Here is a 23,818-nt window from a genome sequence, read left to right as displayed (position 1 = left end):
ACCTATAATCACAGCACTTTGGGAGGCTGAGCCAGATGGATCACCTGAGGAGTTTGAGACCAGCCTGGCCAACATAGTGAAACCACATCTCTACTAAAAATACAAAAAATTAGCTGGGTGTGGTGGCTCATGCCTGTAATCCCAGCTACTTGGGAGGCTGAGTGAGGAGAATCACTTGAACCTGGGAGACAGAGGTTGCAATGAGCCGAGATCATACCATTGCACTCCAGCCTAGGCAATAACAGTGAAATCCATCTCAATAAAAACAAAACAAAACAAAAATTAGCTGGGCGTGGTGTTGGGTGACTGTAATCCCAGCAACTCAGGAGGCTGAGGCAGGAGAATTACTTGAACCTGGGAGGTGGAGGTTGCAGTAAGCCAAGATTGTGCCACTGCACTCCAGCCTGGGCGACAGAGTGAGACTCCATCTCTAAATAAAGAAGGATGTGGAGAAATTGGAACCTTCATCCATTAGTGGTTAGACTATAAATGGTACAGGAGCTTTGGAAAACAGCTTGATATTTCCTTAAAATGTTAAGCAGAGTCACCACGTGATCCAGCAATTTCTCTCTTAGGTGTATGTTTTAGAGCTAAAAGCATGTTCACACATAAACTTTTATAGGAATATTAACAGCAGCATTATTTGAAATAGCCAGAAAGTGGAAACAGTCCAAATGCCTACCAACTGATAAATGGATAAACAAAACGTGGTCCACCCGTGCAGTGGAATAGTATTTGGCAATAAAGAGGAATAAAGTATTGATGATGCTATGAACCCTAAAACATTACGCTAACTAAAGGAAGCCATACACAAATGCCCACGTTGTAGGATAACATTTATATAAAAACCTTCCTTGCCAGGGGCTGAGGAAGAATGGGAAAACAGAGACTGTTAATAGGTTTGGGGTTTCTTTTTTTTCCCCACTATCTCCAGTAATGGCGTTTCTTTTTTGAGTTTTTAAATTAAAATTTTCTGGAATTAGCAGTGGTCATTAGTAACCATGTGAATATACCAAAATACCAGTGAACTGCATTTTTAAATGGTGTATTTTATGGCATGTGAATCTCAAAAGCTACAGTGGTGTCATTTCAGACCCACCTGATTGGGAAAATACAACACTTCTACTCTGCTGGGGAAAGTGTAATTTGGTAAAATCAAATTGAAAATTTTTGGTATCATCTAGTAAAGCTGAAAATGCATCCAACTCTGACCTAACAAGTTCAGTCCGTACATTTGCATGTGGTAACTAGGACGATATAGGAATGTTCAAAGCAGCACTGTATTTTAACATCAAGGAATCGGAAACAAACTAAAGGTTTACTTTTAGTAAAATGAACAGATAAACTGTGATGTATTGATATAATGGAATTTTACAGAAGTAAAAAATGTATGATTACATCTACATTAAATCACATGGATGAATGACTCTAAAGAACATAATATTAAGTGAAAAAAAAAATCACCAAAGAATATATTACTGTGATTTTGTTTATATAGAGGCCAGAAATAGGCAAAACAAAATAAGACATTATTTCTAGTTTACCATTTTGGTTGTATCTCAAAGAAAACAACAGGCCGGGCATGGTGGCTCATGCCTGTAATCCCAGCACTTTGAGAGGCTGAGTCGAGCAGATCATGAGGTCAGGAGTTTGAGACCAGCCTGGCCAACATGGCAAAACCCCGTCTCTACTAAAAATACAAAAATTAGCTGGCACGGTGGCGGCCACTTGTAATTCCAGCTTCTCGGGAGGCTGAGGCAGGAAAATCGCTTGAACCCGAAAGAAGCAGGTTGCAGTGAGCCGAGATCATGCCAGTGCACTCCAGCCTGGGTGACCAAGTGAGACTCTCTCAAAGAAAAGAGGAGCCATGTCTACAAATGTGAATCCAGGTTTATCCTATTCTGCCCTTCTTTCCCCCGACACTTAAACTTTTAGTACACTCTTCCTCTCTGAATTCAATTAATCAAAGTGCACTCTTCCTCTCTGAATTCAATTAATCAAAGTACACTCTTCCTCTCTGAATTCAATTAATCAAAGTACACTCTTCCTCTCTGAATTCAATTAATCAAAGTACACTCTTCCTCTCTGAATTCAATTAATCAAATGATATTTTTAATCTTATGTGTGGACAGATAATATATATTAAATTTTCCATTAGAGGAAGGTAGGATGTACCTACTTTCTTTTTCTTTTTGAGATGGGGTTTCACTCTTGTTGCCCAGGCTGGAGTGCAATGGCGCCATCTTGGCTCATTGTAACCTCCACCTCTGGGTTTGAAGGGATGCTCCTGCCTCAGCCCCCTGAGTAGCTAGGATTATAGACGCATACCACCACACCTGGCTAGTTAAAAAAAATTTTTTTTAGTAGAGACAGGGTTTCATCATGTTGGCTAGGCTGGTCTCGAACTCCTGACCTCAGGTGATCCACCTGTCTTGGCCTCCCAAAGTGCTGGGATTACAGGTGTGAGCCACTGCACCCAGCCAGGATCTACCTACTTTCTTGTGTAAATTACCCAAAGTTTCCCTTGAAATATCCACAGGGTACTAAGAGATTATTTTTCAAAACTCCCTCATCAAGCTTTTACTTGCTTACTCTAACTAGGCTCTGAGCTAGATACTGGGAATTACAGATATAAGATCTCTCTGGAGAGCCAAATTTAGTGCTGAGTGAGCCAATTTAGATGTAACAATATATAATGTGTGGTGTAGAGAAGCAAGTTAATAATGTTATGAAACAATCTATTAAATCTACTTTTTGAAAAAATGGTGCTAAAGTGTTAAAAGTTTGTTTGTCCATACAAGCACAGACGTTCTAAAAATCTGCAATTTTCTATGAGAAAGGTTTTAACAAGTTTGTATTCAACATTTAATCAGGGACAACACATGAAAGCATCAGTTAACATACCTGTGATATAACCTTCTAAAGCCTTTGGCACCAGAGATTTCGCAAGTTTCAGATCCTCCAGAGAGCATTTGCCTGACTCCAAACCAAATGACATTCCCATCCGCTTTAGTACTTCTATGTCATCGTGGATCTCAAAGGTGTTGTCAAAATTGAAAAGATACTCAAACCTGCATTAGGAAACAAAGTAAAGGGTTTCTCCTGGTGCTAATGTCTGAATAGTTTCATATTTTGTACTTGAAGTAACAGAATACGGGCCTAAATCCAGCTATAATGCTAGAAATGGTTACCATTTAGAGCCATGAGTCATTCTGCTCTGTCAGGGGAATGACCTCTCAAATAAAACATTTTCCCAATTAAAACAACATTCCTCTGACAGAAGGCAGAAATTCACCAACTTTAGCCCCAATGCTGTGCAGACAGAAATTTTGTTCTAAATCTAGTACTTTTCAAAGTTGCCTAAAGCTCTGCCACAAAAGAAAAGCCTTTCTACTTTAATATTACAATAACCCTAGTCCAAGTTAGCCTGTTAGCTTTGAGGGAAAAAAACGTTTTGAATGCTTCCTTCATTTTCATGAGTCAAATGTTAGCTACGACCTACTTTAGATAAGTAATAAATAAGACTTTCAACAAATGAAAAAAACCCCAAATCCTGTCCTGAGAGGCTAAGCAGTAACATGTTTTAAGAAAGTGTCAAAGTGTCACATGTAATACATAGCATATTTCCAAATATGCTTGAAAAGTACCCAAATAGATGCCCGGCTTCCCAGCAGCCCAGCATAACATTTCAATCAAGAAGCAAAAGGAGGAAGACACAGTCCTTCTGACTCCTAGGCTAGTCCTGGAGCACCTTCATCATTGGCCTCAGCCCTGCAGGGACAGGGTTCAGGGACAGCAGCAGGTTTCACCTGGTCATGAAATTCTATTAAAATCATGTGAGGGTAAAACTTTTTATCCTAAGATAATTTGAAAAACAGATTACCTTAGGAGCAAAAATTTTAATTTGAAGCAAAATGCCAATTTAAGTAATCTAAAGTAAATGAATTTGATTGAAGTACAATAACAACTTTTTAGAAAACATAAAATCTGAAGTAGGTAGCTGCCCCAGGGATGATTTCAGGCATCTGTTAAAAGCAGATCGTTTTGTAAATGTAATCATTGTGGAAATCCTCCCAGCTAATTATGGCGAAAAGACTGCATCGCCCAAGTAACTGAAAGACAGGGTTTTTGGACTTACCTTGGATAATAAGCTTGTACAGGCTACTCAGAACCTCCTTCCCTCCATTCAAAGGAGGGCCAGGAAAGGGCATGAGTCAGGGACCACCCAAGAGATGGAAACTTCACCAGATTCCAGCCTGGGGGAACAGTGTCCATAATTCCCCTGGGCCAATGATTCCCAGATTTTCCAGTCATTCTTTTTAGACTTAAAAGACTAACTTAAGAAAATAATTGTGGAATTTTCCATACAAAACAAGACACTAACTAGAGAGAGTAACTAGAATGCTAAGTTTTATGTTTTTATCTGAAAAAATGCTAACCATTTTCTAGAAGTCTCAGTGTGTATGTATGTATGTATGTATGTATGATTTATTTATTTATTTATTTATGAATGAATGAATGAATGAATGAATGAGACGGAGCCTTGCTCTATTGCCTAGGCTGGAGTGCAGTGGCACGATCTCGGCTCACTGCAACCTCCCCCTCCTGGGTTCAAGACAGTCATGCCTCAGCCTCTTGAGTAGTTGGGATTATAGGTACACACCACCATACCCAGCTAATTTTGGTCAGGCTGGTCTCGAACTCCTGACCCACTTGTAATCTGCCCACCTCAAGCTCCCAAAGTGCTGGGATTATAGACATAAGCCACTGTGCCCAGCCTGAATTCTCAGTTTTCTGAGACTATGTTAATGGTCCTCTTTGACATATGTTTTATAAAGAATTTGCAAGTGTGTGGAAAATAATTCATATATCTACCACTTAGCACTGTGCTGGGTTCTATATTAATTTATCCGTATCTTTTGGAAACTGGCAAGGTAAATACTATAATTCTTATTTTCATGGAGAAAGGAACATGATCTGAGAAATTAAGAAACTTAGCAGATTAAAAAAATGAATCAGCTGCCAGACGAGGTGGCTCATGCCTATAATCCCAGCCCTTTGAGAGGCTGAAGTGGGCGGGTCACAAGGTCAAGAGATCAAGGCCATCCTGGCCAACATGGTGAAACTCTGTCTCTACTAAAAATAGAGAAATTAGCTGGGTTTGGTGGTGCATGCCTATAGTCCCAGCTGCTCGGGAGGCTGAGACAGGAGAATTGCTTGAACCCGAGAGGTGAAGGTTGCAGTGAGCCCAGATCACACCACTGCACTCCGGCCTGCTGGCAGAGTGAGACTCTACCTCAAGCAGAAAGAAAAAAAAAAAAAAGGATCAGTTTTAGATGGTCAAGGAGGTGTGCACACCTGCAGTCCCTGATACTAGGAAAGCTGAGGCAGGGGGACCACTTGAGTCTAGGAGTTTGAGGCTGCAGTGAGCTATGATTGTGCCTGTAAACAGCCACTGCATTCTAGCCTGGGCAACAGTGAGAACACTGAAAATCCACTATTTAAAAAAAACTGGATCTGGTTTACTTCATAACCTACATGGTCTCTACTATTTCTTTTTGTGTCTATAGTCTCAATTATCAAATAGCTTTGAAATTCCTGCTGTTTTTCTTTTCTTTTCTTTTTTGGCATAGAGTCTCGCTCTGTCAGTCAGGCTGGAGTGCAGTGGTGCAATCTTGGCTCACTGCAACCTCTGCCTCCTGGGTTTAAGCAATTCTCCTGCCTCAGCCTCCCTAGTAGCTAGGACTACAGGTGTGCACCACCACGCCCAGCTATTTTTCTTATTATTTTTTGAGACAGATTTTCGTTCTTGGTGCCCAGGCTGGAGTGCAATGGTGTGATCTTGGCTCACCACAACCTCTGCCTCCTGGGTTCAAATGATCCTCCTGCCTCAGCCTCCAGAGTAGCTGGGATTACAGGCATGCGCCACCATGCCCGGCTAATTCTGTATTTTTAGTAGCGACAGGGTGTCTCCATGTTGGTCAGGCTGGTCTTGAACTCCTGACTTCAGGTGATCTGCTCGCCTCAGCCTCCCAAAGTGCTGGGATTAATGGTGTAAGCCGCTGTGCTGGCTCTAATTTTTCTATTTTTAGCAGAGACGGGGTTTCACTATGTTGGCCAGTCTGGTCTCGAAATCCTGACCTCAAGTGATCTACCTGCCTTGGCATCCCAGAGTGCTAGATTACAGGCATGAGCCACCGCACCCAGCAGACTGTTTTTCTTTCATGTGTTTAGCTTCTTACTGAGTAGCCTGGAATCTCAGGACACAACAGAGACAGGCAGGGGGCGCAAGAGCGCCAGGAAGAAGAGTTAGAAAAAGAAGTGGCAGTGAACACCAAGGGCAATTCCACAGCTCTGGGGGACCGGAGTTCTGGTCTCCCTGGGACAGTTCTGGGGTACAGCTGTCGTACTGATGCAATTATTAGAGTCTTTTGCATTAATATCCCAATTTGAACAATAAATTATAGATTGACCTTCTGTAACAGCAGCTAACATTTAAAAAGCGCTTACCTTGAGTCATTAGAGACATTAACTCATTTAATCCTCACAACAAGGCTGGGAAGTGATAGGAGCCCCAGTATCATTCCTATTTGTTCTTGAGAAAACAGAGCTTTGGAGCAGTGACAGGGGAGCCACAACCTGTATGAGCGTCTATCTCACTCTGCACCCTATACATACTCTTAAGTCTTAGATGGTACTGGTAACAGCTTGAAGACCACTGAGAAACCTTTTCATGAATGGTAAAATAAATCACAAATTAATTCTATATTTTGAAAAGTGCTACTACTTATTTGCTATGCTAAATATTACCATTAATCTTAGTTAAAATGTAAAAACAATTTAAAGAAAGCAAAGAATGTGCCAGGTATTTCCACATCTATTCATACATTCATTAATAAGCATACATAACTATGATATAGCAAAACAAATAATTGCTTTAATGCCACATGTTGGCCTAAAATATTTCCATAATAAACTATGACAGTGAATCACCAATGAATCTACCTTGTCCCAGGACCCACAGTGCTGGGCTAGCTTACCGCAGTTACTTGCTCAGTTACTACATACATGCAGCATGTCACAGCTTGGGCCCAGACACTGCCACACACATATAATAGGCAGCACAGTGCCTGGCACAACACAAGGGACCATGGAGGGTGAGAGGTGGTGCTCACACTAGTAGAAGATTGCACCCATGCTTCAGGAGGTGTTTCATGTGCCCCAAGGAAGCCAGCCTTGAAGGGCTGCAGATAATGGAGTACATCCTCTTGAGTTTGCAAATGATATGACTATGTGAACAGAAGGCCAGCCCTGCACCCATCCCCTAGTTCTCCACTCACTTGTCACTGGAGATGCTGCAATCTATGACTGTTTTTCTGCTTGTATTGATAATTATAAATGGCAGCTGAATGGTAGAGTTCAGAGCAGGAGGGCCCTGATTTTGCTGTTCATTTTGTCGATTTCTCTGTACCAGGTTTTTGAAAGCAATTTGCTGTAATGATCAATAAAAAGAATATGGTCAAATGTGCATAAGTGAGCTGGAATTTAAAAGAATTAAGATAATACCATTTAAAATATAGTTTAAAATAAGACAGTTTAAAGAGACATCCCCCCTGCACGAATGAATTTAAAAATTAAACATTTAAGAAAGAATGATCCAACTCAATAAATACATTTTTCCACCATCCACAGAAACAGGACTTCATAATCTGGGAGAGAGCCAGTAGGCACCTGGAACTCTTCAGCAAATGACACAGCAAGGGTGACACCATTACTCTTGAGTGTTTGGGGTCAAATATGCCCTTCAGGATGTTTAGCCCAGGGATATGCAAACATTTTCAAGCCACAAAATCCTTTTTTCAAATAAAATCTCACTGGAGGCTAGACGCAGTGGCTCACATCCGCAATGGCAACATTTTGGGAGGCCAAGGCAGGTGGATTGCTTGAGTCCAGGAGTTTAAGGCCAACCTGGGCAACAAGGTGAAACCATAGCTCTACAAAAAATACAAACACTAGCTGGGCATGGTGTTATGTGCCTATAGTCCCAGCTACTCAGGAGGCTGAGGTGGAAGGATTGTTTGAACCCAGGAGGCAGAATTTGCTGTGAGCAGAGATCATGCCACTGCACTCCAGCCTGGGTGACAGAGTGAGACCCTGTCTCAAAAAACAATACACAAAAAATTTAACAAAGTCTCACCTAAAACAGATGGAAGTGGCACTGTTCAGGCTGGCTGTAGTAAGGGTGGGTTCTAAGCTCTGCCTCCTCTGCCCTCAAGCATAGCCACATGGTTTCTAAGGCACCTCCACACAACTTCTCAGCATTCTGAAGGCACAGCCTGGAATCCAGCCTCAGCCTTCCCTCACCAGACACTTCCAAATGAGGTAACTGAGGCTCAGCACTAATTATAAGATACATCAAGGCCTAACTCTTTTTACTGGATCTTGCTGCTACTTTTAGTTAGAACCATTACTCAAAAGCCAAAGAAAGTGATCCTTTTAGACAGAGGATGCAGTGAGCCAAGATGGTGGCATTGCAGTCCAGCCTGGGCAACAAGAGCAAAACTGTCTCAAAAAAAAAAGTGATTTCTTTTTTTCAGTATTCAAAACAAGATTTCCTTTTTTTTTTAGTAAGGCAAATGTGTAACAGAATTTCAGAGACTCAAGAAGCAGATAATGTTTTAAAAGTTCCTCGTCAGAGCCATTCATTCCCCTTCTTAGCTTGTTACATCTTGTCACCCAGTAGTGATAAATATATTTTTTACATTTTAGCAATCTTATGATCAGTATTTTTTACTTCAGGTTCTACGATTACTATTATGGGCCAGGCATAGTGGCTCACGTCTGTAATCTCAGAACTCTGGGAGGCCAAAGTGGGAAGTTCTCTTGAGCCTAGGAGTTCAAGGATGCAGTGAGCTATGATTGTGCCACTACACTCCAGCCTGGGCAACAAAAGCCCTTTTTTCTCAATAAAAAGAAAAGAAAAAAGAGGCTGGGCCCAGTGGCTCACGCCTGTAAACCCAACACTTTGGGAGGCCAAGGTGAGCAGATCACAAGGTCAGGAGTTCGAGACCAGTCTGGTGAAACCCTGTCTCTAATAAAAATATAAAAATTAGACAGGTGTGGTGGCACACACCTGTAGTACTTGGGAGGCTGAGGCAGGAGAATCGCTTAAACCTTGGAGGCAGAGGTTGCAGTGAGCTGAGATTGCGCCACTGCACTCCAGCCTGGGCGACAGAGCAAGACTCTGTCTCAAAAAAAAAGAAAGAAAAGGAAAGAAGGGAAGGAAAGCAAAGCAACAGGAAGGGGAAGGGAAAGAGGGAGGCAAAGGGAAGAGAAAAGAGAAGATTACTATTTTAAAATGGCTGAGTGCTATCTCCCCAAAAAGGGAACATTTACTCTTTTGAAATGCACATAAAAGAATGGACACCAATTTATTGTAGAGCTAATAGTGTATCCCAAAATCACTATCAATAACTAGCACTGTCACCATCGTTACCAAATATTATTAAGGTGATGCTTCTTTGTTATTTTCTGTTGCTAAAGAACTAATTCACTGCTTAATTCACTTAATAATGAGTAAAAATTATGCTGAAACTGGAACTGAGAACAAGAATTAAATGCTTGAATATCCCTGCATAGCTTCTCTTCCCTTTCACTAGACTACACATCTCAAGAGCTGTTCCACACTTTGCCTAGCTTGGTGTCCCCAGTGCCACAAGAGGACTTCGGTATATGGGGGAATATAAGCAGTGATAGCTAATGGCCCTTTTATTTGTAATTCACTGTTTAATGCTGTGTACATTTAATAGTATCAATGGTTTTTCAAGTGAAGAGAGCAGTAAAACCCTAATGTTTATTATTATTATTTTGAGATGTGGTTTCACTCTTGTGGCCCAGCCTGGAGTGCAATGGCACCATCTTGGCTGACCGCAACCTCACCTCTCGGGTTCAAGTGATTCTCTTGCCTCAGCCTCCTGAGTGGCTGGGATTATAGGCATGCACTACTACACCCGGCTAATTTTTTGTATTTTTAGTAGATACAGGGTTTCTCCATGTTGGTCAGGCTGGTCTCGAACTCCCAACCTCAGGGGATCTGCCCGCCTTGGCCTCCCAAAGTGCTGGGATTACAGGCATGAGCCACCGTGCCTGGCCATAATGTTTTTTTTTCCCCCCCACATTCACAAATTTCATTTACTACATGTTATTTTGATAGCAAAAGGAAAAATAATATCCCACTTAATTTGAACTGACTTCCTTATTTGTTGCCTTTTGGTTTTCTTTGGCCTTTTTTTCTTTTTAAAACTCATTAACATCTATTCCAGAGGCTAAAGAGCTTTAAGCCTGTTCATTCATTTTCCTATGCATTTGTTATGGAAAAGGTTAAAGGACTGGAAGGGTCATTTACATTGATAAAAGTAGGCTATGTGGATTATCCACAGTGTGGATTGCTTTACTCACATCATTTCTCTACTACATTATGAAAAATAAAAGAGAGGTGGTAGCATGTAGGTAATAGTTACCTATGTAATGTGACATCAGTGAATTGTGACATTAACTTATAAATACCCAGGCTGCAGTGCAGTGATCTGGGCTCACTGTAACCTGTGCCTCCCAGGTTCAAGCAATTGTCCTGTCTCAGCCTTCTAGGTAGCTGGGATTAGTCATGTGCCACCATACCCAGCTAATTTTTGTATTTTTAGTAGAGACAGAGTTTCACCATGTTGGTCAGGCTGATCTTGAACTCCTGACCTCATGATCCACCTGCCTCAGGCCTCCCAAAGTGCTAGGATTACAGGTGTGAGCCACTGTGCCCCGCCACTTAAGTTATTTTCTATGACAATTTCATTTATTTGATGAAGGGAAAAAAATTGAAATGCTAGGAGGAAATAAGGTTTTGTTTTGTTTTCAGACGGAGTTTTGCTCTTGTTGCCCAGGCTGGAGTGCAATGGCGTGATCTTGCCTCACTGTGACCTCCACCTCCTGGGTTCAAGTGATTCTCCTGCCTCAGTCTCCTGAGCAGCTGGGATTATAGGCATTTGCCACAATGCCCGGCTGATTTTTTGTATTTTTAGTAGAGACTGGGTTTCTCCATGTTGATCAGGTTGGTCTCAAACTCCTGACTTCAGATGATCTGCTCACCTTGGCCTCCCAAAGTGTTGGGATTACAGGCGTGAGCCACCATGCCCGACCTTCGGAAATACATTTTATGTTTACCAGAAGACCACGAGTTGATTTCAGTTATATTTTGGGTTTCATTTTAATGTTTAGAGAGACCTGTTTCTATAAATGTTGACAGCTAGGCTGCCCCTGGGTGGAAATCTTCTATAAATATTTGGCTTGAGAGATAGTAGAGAAAAAGAAGTTCAGGACTTAAAAAATAAAAGAACAATATTCATGGTACAGAAGTAAGCAGAGAAAAAATATTCAATTTCATTCTTTGCACCAGGCATCTAAAGATGGGAAGGTCTCACACATATGAGGGTGATTTTGCACAGCACCATTCTTTCTGATAAGCAGATAACTGTAGGCATGCTAATAAACAGGTATTTAAAAATAACATGCCAAAAAAAATTAAGCTCCAAAATGTTCCATGGTTTCGAGGAAATTCCAGAAAGGCCCCAGCACAGGGTTTGGGGGACCAGCTGCTAGGGGATACTGCAGATAACTATGCAGGGATAGGGACAATGGAGAGGCAGCTGGGGGAAGAAGATGACAGCACAGGAGTTCAAGGAGGTACATTTGGTAGAATTCTACAGGGAGGAGCACAGGAATAAACTGTCAGTTTTAGCTTTTTTTTTTTTTTTTTCTTTTTTAAAGCTGCACAATATTCTCTTCAAATAAAACCATTTGTGTGTGTGTATGTACTGAAATAGAGTATCACTCTGTCACCGAGGCTGGAGTGTAGTGGTGTAATCTCAGCTCACTGCAACCTCCACCTCCCAGGTTCAAGCAATTCTCTTGCCTCAGCCTTCCAAATAGCTGGGATTATAGGTGCCTGCCACCATGCCTGGCTAATTTTTGTATTTTTAGTAGAGGCAGGGTCTCACCATATTGGCCAGGCTGGTCTCGAACTCCTAACCTCAGGTGATCCTCCCGTCTTGGCCTCCCAAAGTGCTGGGATTATAGGCATGAGCCACCATGCCCAGCCCAATACTTTATGTGGAAACTCAGTATGAAAAGTATATAAAATGCCTGGTCCAGTACTAGCTCCTCAGGTAGGTCCCATGGGGTTCAGTGTGAAAACCAGACACAGAACACAGTAAGAAAGAGAAAAATGGCCTCACGAGGATGGAATGTTGTCATCTGTGGGACTTTCTGTGTTCGCAAAGTCCCTGCTTTATTGGCTGCTCTCCTCTTCCCGGGCCCTGCTTCCTTTCCTACTCCCTACACTCAGATTAACCACAGAGCTTTGGAAGGGCTACACTGTGTTCTTGGGCTTCTCTGATTTTTACATGAATATAAAAAAGCAAAACAAGCCAGGCGCAGTGGCTCAAGCCTGTAATCCCAGCACTTTGGGAGGCCGAGGCAGGTGGATCATGAGGTCAAGAGATCAAGAACATCCTGGTCAACATGGTGAAACCCCATCTCTACCAAAAATACAAAAAAATTAGCTGGGCATAGTGGCGTGTGCCTGTAATCCCAGCTACTCAGGAGGCTGCGGTAGGAGAACTGCCTGAACCCAGGAGGTAGAGCTTGTGGTGAGCTGAGATCGTGCCATTGCACTCCAGCCTGGGTAACAAGAGCGAAACTCCATCTCAAAAAAAAAAAAGCAAAACAAAACCCCAAAGCAAACGTAAGCACCTAGAAAGTGCAGATCAGAAAGCATTTGGAATATATATATATATATATTTTTTTTTGAGACAGAGTTTTGCTCTTGTTGCCCAGGCTGGAGTGCAATGGCGCGATCTTAGCTCACCGCAACCCCTGCCTCCTAGGTTCCAACAATTCTGCCTCAGCTTCCTGAGTAGCTGAGATTAAAGGCATGTGCCACCATGCCTGGTTAATTTTTTATTTTTTAGTAGAGACAAGGTTTCTCCATGTTGCTCAGGCTGGTCTCAAACTCCTGATCTCAGGTGATCTTCCTGCCTTGGCTTCCCAAAATGCTGGGATTACAGGTGTGAGCCACAGTACCCGGCCAGCATTTGGAATATTTAAGAATACAACCTATTCTGGGCATTAGACAAAGTGAGTATTGAAGGCAAAAATCTGCTACAACATTTGGTAACTTACTGCTACCCTTGTTTCTGAAAAGTAGATTACACTAAAAATTAAATAGGACCTAAAATTATTCAAATCAAATTGGGTTTTATAATTAGTTGTAAAGTTTTTCATATAAAGACATTTTGCTGAGAAAAGCAGAAGAATAAAAGCTCTCTCGCTCATTTTACAAAGTTTATCTGATTGGATTGAAAATGGCCCAACAGTATTTACTACTTGAAGTAAATGTTTACACCAACTGCAGTCACCAAAAATAGAAGAAGAAAAAAATCCATCTACCCTGTGATTTTATCTCCCATGCTTTTATACAAGGACCCTATTATACTCACGAAAACCCTCTAAATTCTGGGAAATTACCCGAAAAAGTATAAACACAGAGATCTTTATTAAGCTATAAATTTTAATTTTCTTAAAAATGCTTTTAAGTTTTGCTATTTCTTTTTCTTTCTTCTTTTTTTTTTTGGCGGGGGGGGGGGCATGGAGTCTTCCCCTGTCACCCAGGCTGAAGTACACTGGCATGATCTTGGCTCACTGCAACCTCTGCCTCCCGGGTTCAAGCGATTCTCCTGCCTTAGCCTCTTGAGTAACTGGGGTTACAGGTGCATGCCACCACACTCAACTAATTTTTTTTTTTTTTTTTTTTTTAAGTAGACATGGGTTTCACCATGTTGGCCAGGCTGATCTCCAACTTCTGACCTCAGGGATCCACCCGCCTTGATCTCCCAAAGTGCTAGAATTACAGGCTTGAGCCACCGTGCCCAGCCTAAGTTTTGGTATTTCTATAAATCTTACTGAATTATTTCATGCAATTCTGTCATTTACTGATAAAATAAGTATTAAAGGCAGATTTGATTACTGTACTTGAAGTACCTAAAATTTAGCCTCACTAGTGGATATGCCGAATTAGGGCTAAAATCAAAAAGACCCCTGACAGTTTATGTTTACAGAGGGCTGAGTGTCAACAGTGGACTGCTGCCAGGTATAAGTCACACACAGGGCAGGGAAGCTGCTGTGGAGCTGAGATGATGGCAAGAGATGGGACCATCGGAAGGCAGAGCATGTGGATGACAATGAGCTAGGAGGCGAAAGGGGCTGCCCTGGTGTGGGCCCACCACACACCACTCAGAGGCACCACAATTAGAAAACACACCGACTCCAAGATGAAGGAAGTGGAGAAACAGGGAAGGTAATGAAAACATCTCACATCTTTACCTGTAGGAGAAGTTCTTGCAGCTGGGCCCGCTTCTGCTTTATCCGTTCTATCCGCCTCTGCTTTTCTATCTTTAAAACATTGGTTACAAAATAACGTGAACATAGGTAGAGTATAAAGTATTCACTTTCCAGGTCCCTATTCTGAGATAACAATTCTTCCTAGAGAAACTCAACCCATCTTAACAATATGAATAAAGATAAATCACATCTTTGCAGGGGGCAGGGGTTGGAGTGAACAAGCAGGCACAGCATCAGATCTATGGCAACTATCATCAAAAATGAAACCACACACTTAATAAATACTTCTTAGCAGTACTTGTTGCAATTATTATTCAAGTTCTAATCAAAGTAATAATACCACTTAGATTATCCTTACTCTGTCTGCCAACACAAAAGTATGCATTTTATACGCATAGAGGGCTCCATTTCCAAGGTCACACAGCTAGTGAATAGCCAGAGCCAAGATTTGAACCTAAGCCCTCTGGTTACAACAGGGACTCTATATTAATTACTTTGCTATATTACTCCTCAAAGAACAAGGCAAGATCTTATTTTGGTTTCAGTTTAGCTGACTTTCCAATGAGTACAGCTGATAATAGCTATCTCACACATTCAATATACAATTCCTACTTGTAATAAGAAACATGCTAGGCCAGGCGCTGTGGCTCACACCTATAATCCCAGCACTTCAGGAGGCTGAGGAGGGCGAATGCACTTAAGATCAGTAGTTTGGGACCAGCCTGGCCAATCCAGTGAAACCCCACCTCTACAAAAAATACAAAATTAAGTCAGGTATGGTGGCGTGTGTCTGCAGTCCCAGCTACTTGGGAGTCTGAGACGCAAGAAACGCTTGAACCCAGCAGATGGAGGTTGCAGTGAGTCGAGATTGCGCCACTGCACTCCAGCCTGGGCGACAGAGCAAGACTCTGTCTCAAAAAAAGAGGGGAGGGGGGAGGAGAAAAGAAAAGAAATATGCTTGATAGACAAATTTTCCAGCTTCAAACAACTGCTTTTTTTTCCTCTCTCTCAATCTGATAACTACTTTGAGAAAACAGACATTAGGGTCTGAACTTCCTTGCAGCTGAGTTCCTCAATGTCTCCTTGGGCAAAGCCAATGACATCTGTTAGGAAAATTTATGGGAGCCCATTGGTTGGGACTGAGCTCCTGCACTAGGCCCAACAGAACAAACTAAAATAGAGTCACTCATGCTGAAGTTCCATGCCAAAACTAAGTTGTTTATCTGACCTAGGAAATCAGGAGAGAAAGAGAGAATAGCGAACTACCCCAACACGCCAGTTTTAGCTGGCATGGTAAGAGAGTCTTCTCTGTTTTAACCTTACAAGGAAAGTGACATTGAAATGTCCAATCTGCTTTTTGTTCTGTTTCTGTGTCTATCCACCTTTGCTGCTTCTCTATCTTAAAACACTATGGCCAGGCATGGTGGCTCACGCCTGTAATCCCAGCACTTTGGGAGGCTGAGGTGGGTAGATCATGAGGTCAAGAGATCGAGACCATCCTGGTCAACATGGTGAAACCCCGTCTCTATTAAAAATACAAAAAGAAAAAATTAGCTGGACATGGTGGCCTGTAATCCCAGCTACTCAGGAGGCTGAGGCAGGAGAATTACCTGAACCCAGGAGGCGGAGCTTGCGGTGAGTCGAGATCGTGCCATTGCACTCCAGCCTGGGTAACAAGAGAGAAACTCCGTCTCCAAAAAAAAAAAAAAACAAAAAAAAAAAAACCCAACAACAAACCACTGAAGAACGTTAACCTCTTCTGCTCAGCTTATCGGAGGAACACTCTTTCTACTTAATAATGAGGTGTTACAAGATTCTAGAATCACAAATAAAAGCCAATTAAATAGAATCTTTAAATTTGTTACCATTTTGTCTTTCAATCATGAAATGAAACATTTTTCTCTCTGCTCCAGCAGATAATCTCTTTGCTTGCTCCCATCCAGTCTAGTGTGTACTAGGAGTTTCCATTCATGGTTCCTCTATCCACTACCATGCTTTACTCCTAAATTAAGATTCACTGGAAAATTTGTGTGGTGTTCTGCATTTGAAAAGATGTTGTAGGAGCATCCCTTGCATCAGAAGCTCTGACAAGCCAGGCCCCCCTACCTGTCCCTCATCCAACCAGGTCAAGCTGCACTGATTCCACCTCTAAAACACCTCTCCAATCTCATGGCCACTGCTGTAACTCAGACTATCTAAATTCCCCTCCTTCATTCCATTTCCTTCCCTATCTACCTATTAATTTTACTTTCAACCCACTGGCAGAGTGATCCTTTAAAAAACATCCTATCAACCCTTCTCTTTGTAATTTATCAACTGCTTCCCATTGTTTACAGGATCAGGCCCCCACTGCTTAACACTTAGCTATCTGTCCCCCTTTCTCCATGCCTGTTCCCTGGCCACACCCAGGTCCAGGTATGCTTTTTCATGCCTATCTCAGTCCATGTAGCACCTTTGCCTGGAAGGCCCTCCCCACCCTTATCCACTTGGCAAACTACTCCCATCTCATGCCTGAGCTCATGTATTATTTCCTTGGTAAAGCCCTCCCTCATCCCTCTTTGCAGAGAATCTGTACATTTCTTTTACAGGAATAATCACATTTTTAGTAACTCTTTTACATTTCTCTTCTCCCCAGTTGGAATGACAGTTTCTTGGTGTCAGAGATTTGCCTTGTATAACCTGTGGTTAAGCACAAGGTAGATGTGAATAGGTTTTTTTGCTTAATGAGTCTGTAGTATTAGCTCAGTATTACTGATCATGAAAATGATGCTCAAATTCCACTCTATCACAAGGAAGAAAAACAAGAAAAGGTTATTTCCACTCTAGCATATAAAAAATATTCTTTAGCTTCTGATGAATCTCTGGTTTCTTTCTCCATCCAGAAGTATAATACTAAATAACTTATTTGCTGGGGGGAAAAAAGACTGAGAAAAACAGGAAATCAATCTTAATGATCTCCCAAAGCTATATAATAATAATTATTTTTTTTTTTTGAGATGGAGTCTTGCTGTTGTCACCCAGGCTGGAGTGCAATGGCACGATCTTGGTTCACTATAACCTCCGCCTCCCAGGTTCAAGTTATTTTCCTGCCTCAGCCTTCTGAATAGCTGGGATTACAGGTGTACACCACTATGCCCAGCTAATTTTTGTATTTTTAGTAGAGGAGGGGTTTCATCATGTTGGCCAGGCTGGTTTTGAACTCCTGACCTCAGGTGATCCTCCCGCCTTGGCCTCCCAAAGCGCTGGGATTACAGGCTTAAGCCACCGTGCCATATTTAACCTCAGTTTACTCCATTTATGGCCATGATAGCAAAATTATGTAAAGTCAATTTAGAAACAGTATGTCAGGGAACATGTTCATTTAGGGAGAACTTCCTATAATGTTTAAAGTTAACAGAATTTAAAATGCTTCTGCACACATCATTCAAAAATTCTATCAATTCTGGCAAAGACACAAATGAAACGCCATTTATTCTGTTGCTACTAGTTCTAAAGTCAAATGCAAAAGTCTGACTTTCATAGCTGTAGTCAGAATATTGTGTAACCAATAAAGGAAATAAACAGCCAGCTTGATCCATTTTTTTTTTATACATACAGCCAGCATCTCATTAAAAAAAGTGTACTAGTAGAGCACTCAGGATTAAATTCGAATAAAATAAAAATCTTCTCTAAGAAACAGAAAAATCAAATTGTTATTTAACTTTTATATCTCTCTGTTTCATCATTTACCAATTAAACTGTAGAATATACCAATTCTAAAATTCTATAGTCTGTTAAAAAATGACATAGTATACATGAACAGTTGAAAATTTTATATTACATGAGCATATTTTTAAATTAAAATGCCTCTGATGTAAAATAATGCAAACAGCTATTCATAAACAGATTTTCTCACTTACCTCCAGATTCTGACATTCCTGAGCAGAATTGGTAGGTAGGCCAATCCACTTAATTTCTTTTTTTTCCTTTGAAATTATGTTCATTGCCATTAGTACATTTAAAGCATCATAAACTCTTCGCCTAATGTTCTTCTGATCGTAAGCCTGCTAAAAAGTATTTTATTGAGTGATAAATTTTAAGGGTTAAGTCACATGATATTAACATATCAAATTAATACTACATCTTCAAAGTGCTGGAATAATTCTATTTTTTTATTTAGCTAATTGACGAAGACATCCAAAAGAATTTTATATTCTGTGAAAATATCCTTCAAAATTAAAGATGAAATAATATTGTTTGAAAATACTTTCAAACAATATAAAACAAAATAATCTTAAAAATAAAGATCATGTTACCCACAGATCTACACTGAAATATACTTAAGGGATTACTTCAGGTAAAGAAATATCATCTAAGATGGGAGCTTAGAGATGAAGGATAGAATGAAGACCAACTCAAAAGTTAAGTATGTGGGTAAATCTCAGTTCTCACGGTATAAAACAATAATCATGTCTTATGGAGTCTAGAATAAATACAGAACTTAATATACATGACTACAAATAGCATATATATTAACTGAAAAAGGTATTGGAGGTAAAGTATTCTAAGGCCTTGCATTGTCTGAGAGGATTTTAGACTTTAAAAAAATCAAGGACACTTATTCAAATTCTGGACAAAACTGTGCTTCTCAAAATGTGTTCCTTGAACACTGCTGATCTGCAAACTGTTTCCAATTTACAATGAGACTCAGAACTTGCACCAAAATATAATCCTCTATGTCACAAGGGACACCATTCAGTTCAGCTGACCTTTTCTTTCTTTTTTTCTTCTTTTCTTGATAGCAAGACTTACTCAATGAAGGAAACTGTTGGTTTACATTGTGGAACAAAGTCCTCATGAAATGTAATGATAACAAAGGATGGAGGAGAACACTGAATCCACCTAAATATAAAACTAGATCTAAATAAGTGGGAGATTTAAGTTATAGAACTGAATATACTAGACATTTTGACACTGGGCTGGGAGCAGTGGCTTATGCTTGTAATCCCAGCACTTGGAGAGGCTGAGGCGGGCAGATCATCTGAGGTCATGAGTTCAAGACCAAGCCTCACCAACATAGCGAAGAAAAAATACAAAACCTAGCTTGGCATGGTGGCATGCGCCTATTATCCCAGCTACTAGGGAGGCTGAGGCAGGAGAATTGCTTGAATCCAGGAGGTGAAATTGCAATGAGCCGAGATTGCGCCACTGCACTCCAGCCTGGGTGACAGAGTAAGACTCCATCTTAAAAAAAAAAAAAAAAAAAAGGAAATATTGACATTATAGAAAAAAATGATACTATAAGAAGTACCAGGAGGAGGAAATGCAGTAGGTATGCCAATTTCCTCTTTTTGATACTGGAAGGGATACGGATATTGTTCAAAGCAGATTAAATAATTATAAAAGGTTCAGCACGATCTGTTGATTTAAAGTAATACAAACAATTCTAATAGTATTATTATTGTTTTTCCGAGACAGAGTCTTGCTCTGTCACCAGGCTGGAGTGCATGGCACCATCTAGGCTCACTGCAAACTCTGCCTCCTGGGTTCAAATGATTCTCCTGCCTCAGCCTCCCGAGTAGCTGAAATTATAGGTGCGTACCACCATGTTGGCCAGGCTGGTGTCAAACTTTTGACCTTGTGATTGATCCACCTGCCTCGGCCTCCCAAAGTGCTGGGATTATACGCGTGAACCACTGTGCCTGGCCTGTAATAGTATTCTTATTCTTTTAACAAATATACTAAAATATCTAATCTGAATCTTATGGTAGAAGAGAAAAATGGAAGATAAAAATAAACATACATTTTTCTTCATAACCAATAGACACTGTCTACAGGTGATAACTCAAGGAACTTAAGTTATAAAGGTAACCAACTGAAGAACTAGAGACTACAAGCACCCTAAATCATCAGAAAAATCACAAAGCAGTGAACAAAGAGGGGAAAAACTCAACCTTTGTTTGTATCCTGGGAAGGTGGTGGTGTTCGGGTATTAATAAAAATGTATTTTATATGTTGAAAAGTACTAAGAAGAAATGCTTCATTGTGGTGACAGGTGAGTGGAGATCACAGGGCATGGAGGGAGAAGCCATATGGATACATAGCACAGAGTGCTCTAGGCAAAGGAAACAGCAAGTGCAATGGCCCGATCAGGAACAAAACATGTAGCTGGAGCGTAGTGACATGTGGCTGGAGGATAGTAAATGAGAAAGTGCACAGGAGAGGACAAGATTAGTGAGGTAATGGTGGGCAAGATCACAAAGCAGCTTGTAGCTCATTGTTAGAACCAAGGCTTTCACTCAGAAACAGAATGCTATATACTTTTCTTTTTTTTTTTTTGAGACAGAGTTTCACTTTTGCTACCCAGGCTGGAGTGCAATGGTGCGATCTCGGCTCACCGCAACCTCCGCCTCCTGGGTTCAGGCAATTCTCCTGCCTCAGCCTCCTGAGTAGCTGGGATTAAAGGCACGTGCCACCATGCCCAGCTAATTTTTTTGTATTTTTAGTAGAGATGGGGTTTCACCATGTTGACCAGGATGGTCTCAATCTCTTGACCTCATGATTCACCCGCCTCAGCCTCCCAAAGTGCTGGGATTACAGGCTTGAGCCACCGTGCCCGGCCCTATATTTTTCTTTTTCAAGTGGTTAGAGAACATTAAAAGGAAAGAAAATCACTATATCATGGCTCCCAAGGAAAAAATATAATCCACAGAAAAGGGAAATAGTTCAAATCATATTATCTGGTCAAATTAAGTATGAAAAGTAAAACTTTAAGGCAACAAATAAGCAAAAAAAGAAAAGAAAAACATTTGTAACTATAAGAACTCTTTCTAAGGCAATTCTTAGATCAAAGAACAAATTCAATCCAAAATTACAGAATATTTAAAGAACGATATATCAGAATCAAGGGCTAAATCAGTGCTCAAGAGTATAAGTCATAGACACATAGACACACACACACACACACACACTTTTTTAAAGAGATTAAGTCTTGCTTTGTCACCCAGGCTGTAATGCATGATTGAATCCCTGGGCTCAAACAATCCTCCTCAGCCTCTGGAGTAGCTGAGACTACAGGTTTGTGCCACCACATCTGGCTAATTAAAAAAAAATTTTTTTTTTTGTAGAGGTCGGGCATGGTGACTCATGCCTGTGATGCCAGCACTTTGGGAGGCTGAGGCTGGAGGATCATTTGAGTTCAGGAGTTCAAAATCAGCCTGTGGCAACATAGTGAGAACCCTATCTCATAAAAAAAAAATTAAATAAATAAATTTTCTCTCTGTAGAGGCAGAGCCTTGCCATTTTTGTTCCCTGTTACTCAGGAGGCTGAGGCACAAGAATCACTCAAACCTAGGAGGCAGTGTTCAGTGAGCCAAAATTACACCACTGCACTGCATTTATTTGAGACTCTGCCAGACAACTGAATTTTTATCTTTTTTTTCTTTTTTAAAGATGAGGTTTCACCATGTTGGTCACGCTAATCTTGAACTCCCAACCTCACGTGATCTGCCCGCCTTTGCCTCCAAAGTGCTTGGATTACAGGTGTGAGCCACCACGGCCGGCTGCAACTGAATTTTTAATAAACATATTTCTGTATTCCTTTTCCAATTAAAAATAAAATTTTTTTGTTGACTTAGACACTGAAGAAACAATAAGATTCAGAAACATAAAAAAATTACTGGTGGCCAGGCGCAGTAGCTCATGCCTGTAATTCCAGCACTCTGGGAGGCTGAGGCGGGTGGATCACTTGAGGTCAGGAGTTCATGACCAGCCTTGGCCAACATGGTGAAATCCTGTCTCTACTAAAAATACAAAAATTAGCTGGGCGTGGTGGCAGGTGCTTGTAATTCAAGCTACTCAGGAGGCTGAGGCAGCAAAATCGTTTAAATCCAGGAGGTGAAGTTGCAGTGAGCTGAGATTGTGCCACTGCACTCCAGCCTGGGCAACAGAGTGAGACTCCGCCTAAAAAAAGAATTCCCTACAAAATAAAACTCAACAACAACAAAAAAATCCCCCCAAATACAGGATGAAACTCTAAAGTATAGTCATTCACCTCGCTTATCTGATTCCTCAAATCTATTACACGGCTAACACAAAGAAAGTAGCATCATCCATCAAAATCAACGGCAGGTTCATGGTCTACCTACCGAATCAGCTGCCAAATGGTTATTTGAATTGGTGAACTCTGACACCAGCTCATCAGCGACTTCATTGTATGATGTTGTACCTTTTCGTTGAACTTTCTCACACACTTTCATTGAAAAGTGTCTCAAGCCTTTCCCATTTTTATCTCCTTTTTTGCTCCGTTTACTAGAAGAGAAAATTTACTCCATTACACATATTAGAGACTTCCTTTACAAATCTCTGTAAGATAATGCAAGAAGACAGTAATTTAAGTTTTGCTTCATATGGCAAAAATTTAACAGAGATGAGAAAATGTTTATTTAAACTTACTTTTTGCCTTAAGGGCCTAATAAAATATGAAGTTAGAGTGCTTTTCTATGCCCATCATTTATTTATTCAACAAATGTTTACTGAACAGTTACTATTCTGTGCCAGATACTGTTACTGACACTGAGAATAAGTCAGTGAAAGAAACACAGAAACTCTGCCCTTGTACAGCTAACATACGTATCTTTTTGTATTCTATGTAGATTATATGATTTTTTACTGAAATTAAAACTACAGTCATTTGCTGCATATACAACAGTGGTCCCCTGTTCCAATGGATTCCAATGGAGCTGAAAAATTCTCATTGCCTAGTGATGCAGTAGACATTGTAATGCCATAGCATACTGCATTACCCTGACGCTGGCAACAAAGCTACTGCACTGCCAGTGCTAAAGAAGTCTAGCATGTGCAATTATGGACAGTACATAATACTTGATAATAAATGACTATGTTACGGGTTACCATATTTACTAAACTACACTTTTCATCATTATTTTAGAGCGTACTTCTTCAAATTATAAATTAAACTGTAAAAAGCTTCAGGCAATCCTTCAGGAGGTATCCGGAAGAAGGCATTGTTATCACAGGAGATGACAGCTCCATGCATGTTACTGCCCCTGAGGACCTTCCAATGGGACAAGATTTAAAGGTGGAAGACAGTGATGTTGATGATCTTGACCCCTGTAGCCCTAGGATGGTGTGTACTTCTGTCTGTTTTTTTTCTTTCTTTCTTTTTTTTTTTTGGAGACAAGAGTCTTGCTCTATCCCCTAGGCTGGAGTGTAGTGGTGTAATCTTGGCTCACTACAACCTCTGCCTCCTGGGTTCAAGTGACTCTCCTGCCTCAGCCTCCTGAGTAGCTGGGATAACAGGTGTGCACCACCATGCCTAGCTAATTTTTCTCTTTTTGGTAGAGAGGGGGTTTTGCCATGTTGGCCAGGC

At 40.8% G+C, this 23,818-nt stretch overlaps 1 protein-coding gene across 36 annotated transcripts in view; it reads right to left on the bottom strand.

The window, feature by feature from the left end:
- Positions 1-23,818, bottom strand: part of TFDP2 (transcription factor Dp-2) — a 174,827-nt gene that overhangs the window by 4,668 nt on the left and 146,341 nt on the right. For 17 of the 36 annotated variants that reach the window (XM_054246951.2, XM_078354072.1, XM_078354081.1 and 14 more), the window contains 5 exons: positions 22,575-22,737; positions 18,348-18,491; positions 14,431-14,499; positions 7,341-7,492; positions 2,905-3,071 (listed from right to left, as the gene is read on the bottom strand). In XM_054246951.2, the coding sequence (XP_054102926.1) occupies positions 2,905-3,071; positions 7,341-7,492; positions 14,431-14,499; positions 18,348-18,491; positions 22,575-22,737 (695 nt within the window). Of the gene's footprint in view, positions 1-2,904; positions 3,072-7,340; positions 7,493-14,430; positions 14,500-18,347; positions 18,495-22,574; positions 22,738-23,818 lie in introns of all 36 variants that reach the window. The other 19 variants (XM_054246950.2, XM_008983732.5, XM_078354065.1 and 16 more) reach the window with 3 other exon arrangements.

The sequence above is a fragment of the Callithrix jacchus genome, chromosome 17 (genome assembly GCF_049354715.1).
Source record: "Callithrix jacchus isolate 240 chromosome 17, calJac240_pri, whole genome shotgun sequence".
Lineage (NCBI taxonomy): Eukaryota > Metazoa > Chordata > Mammalia > Primates > Cebidae > Callithrix > Callithrix jacchus.
The sequence above is the reverse complement of the archived record's forward strand: the minus strand, read 5'-3'. Positions and strand labels throughout refer to the sequence as shown.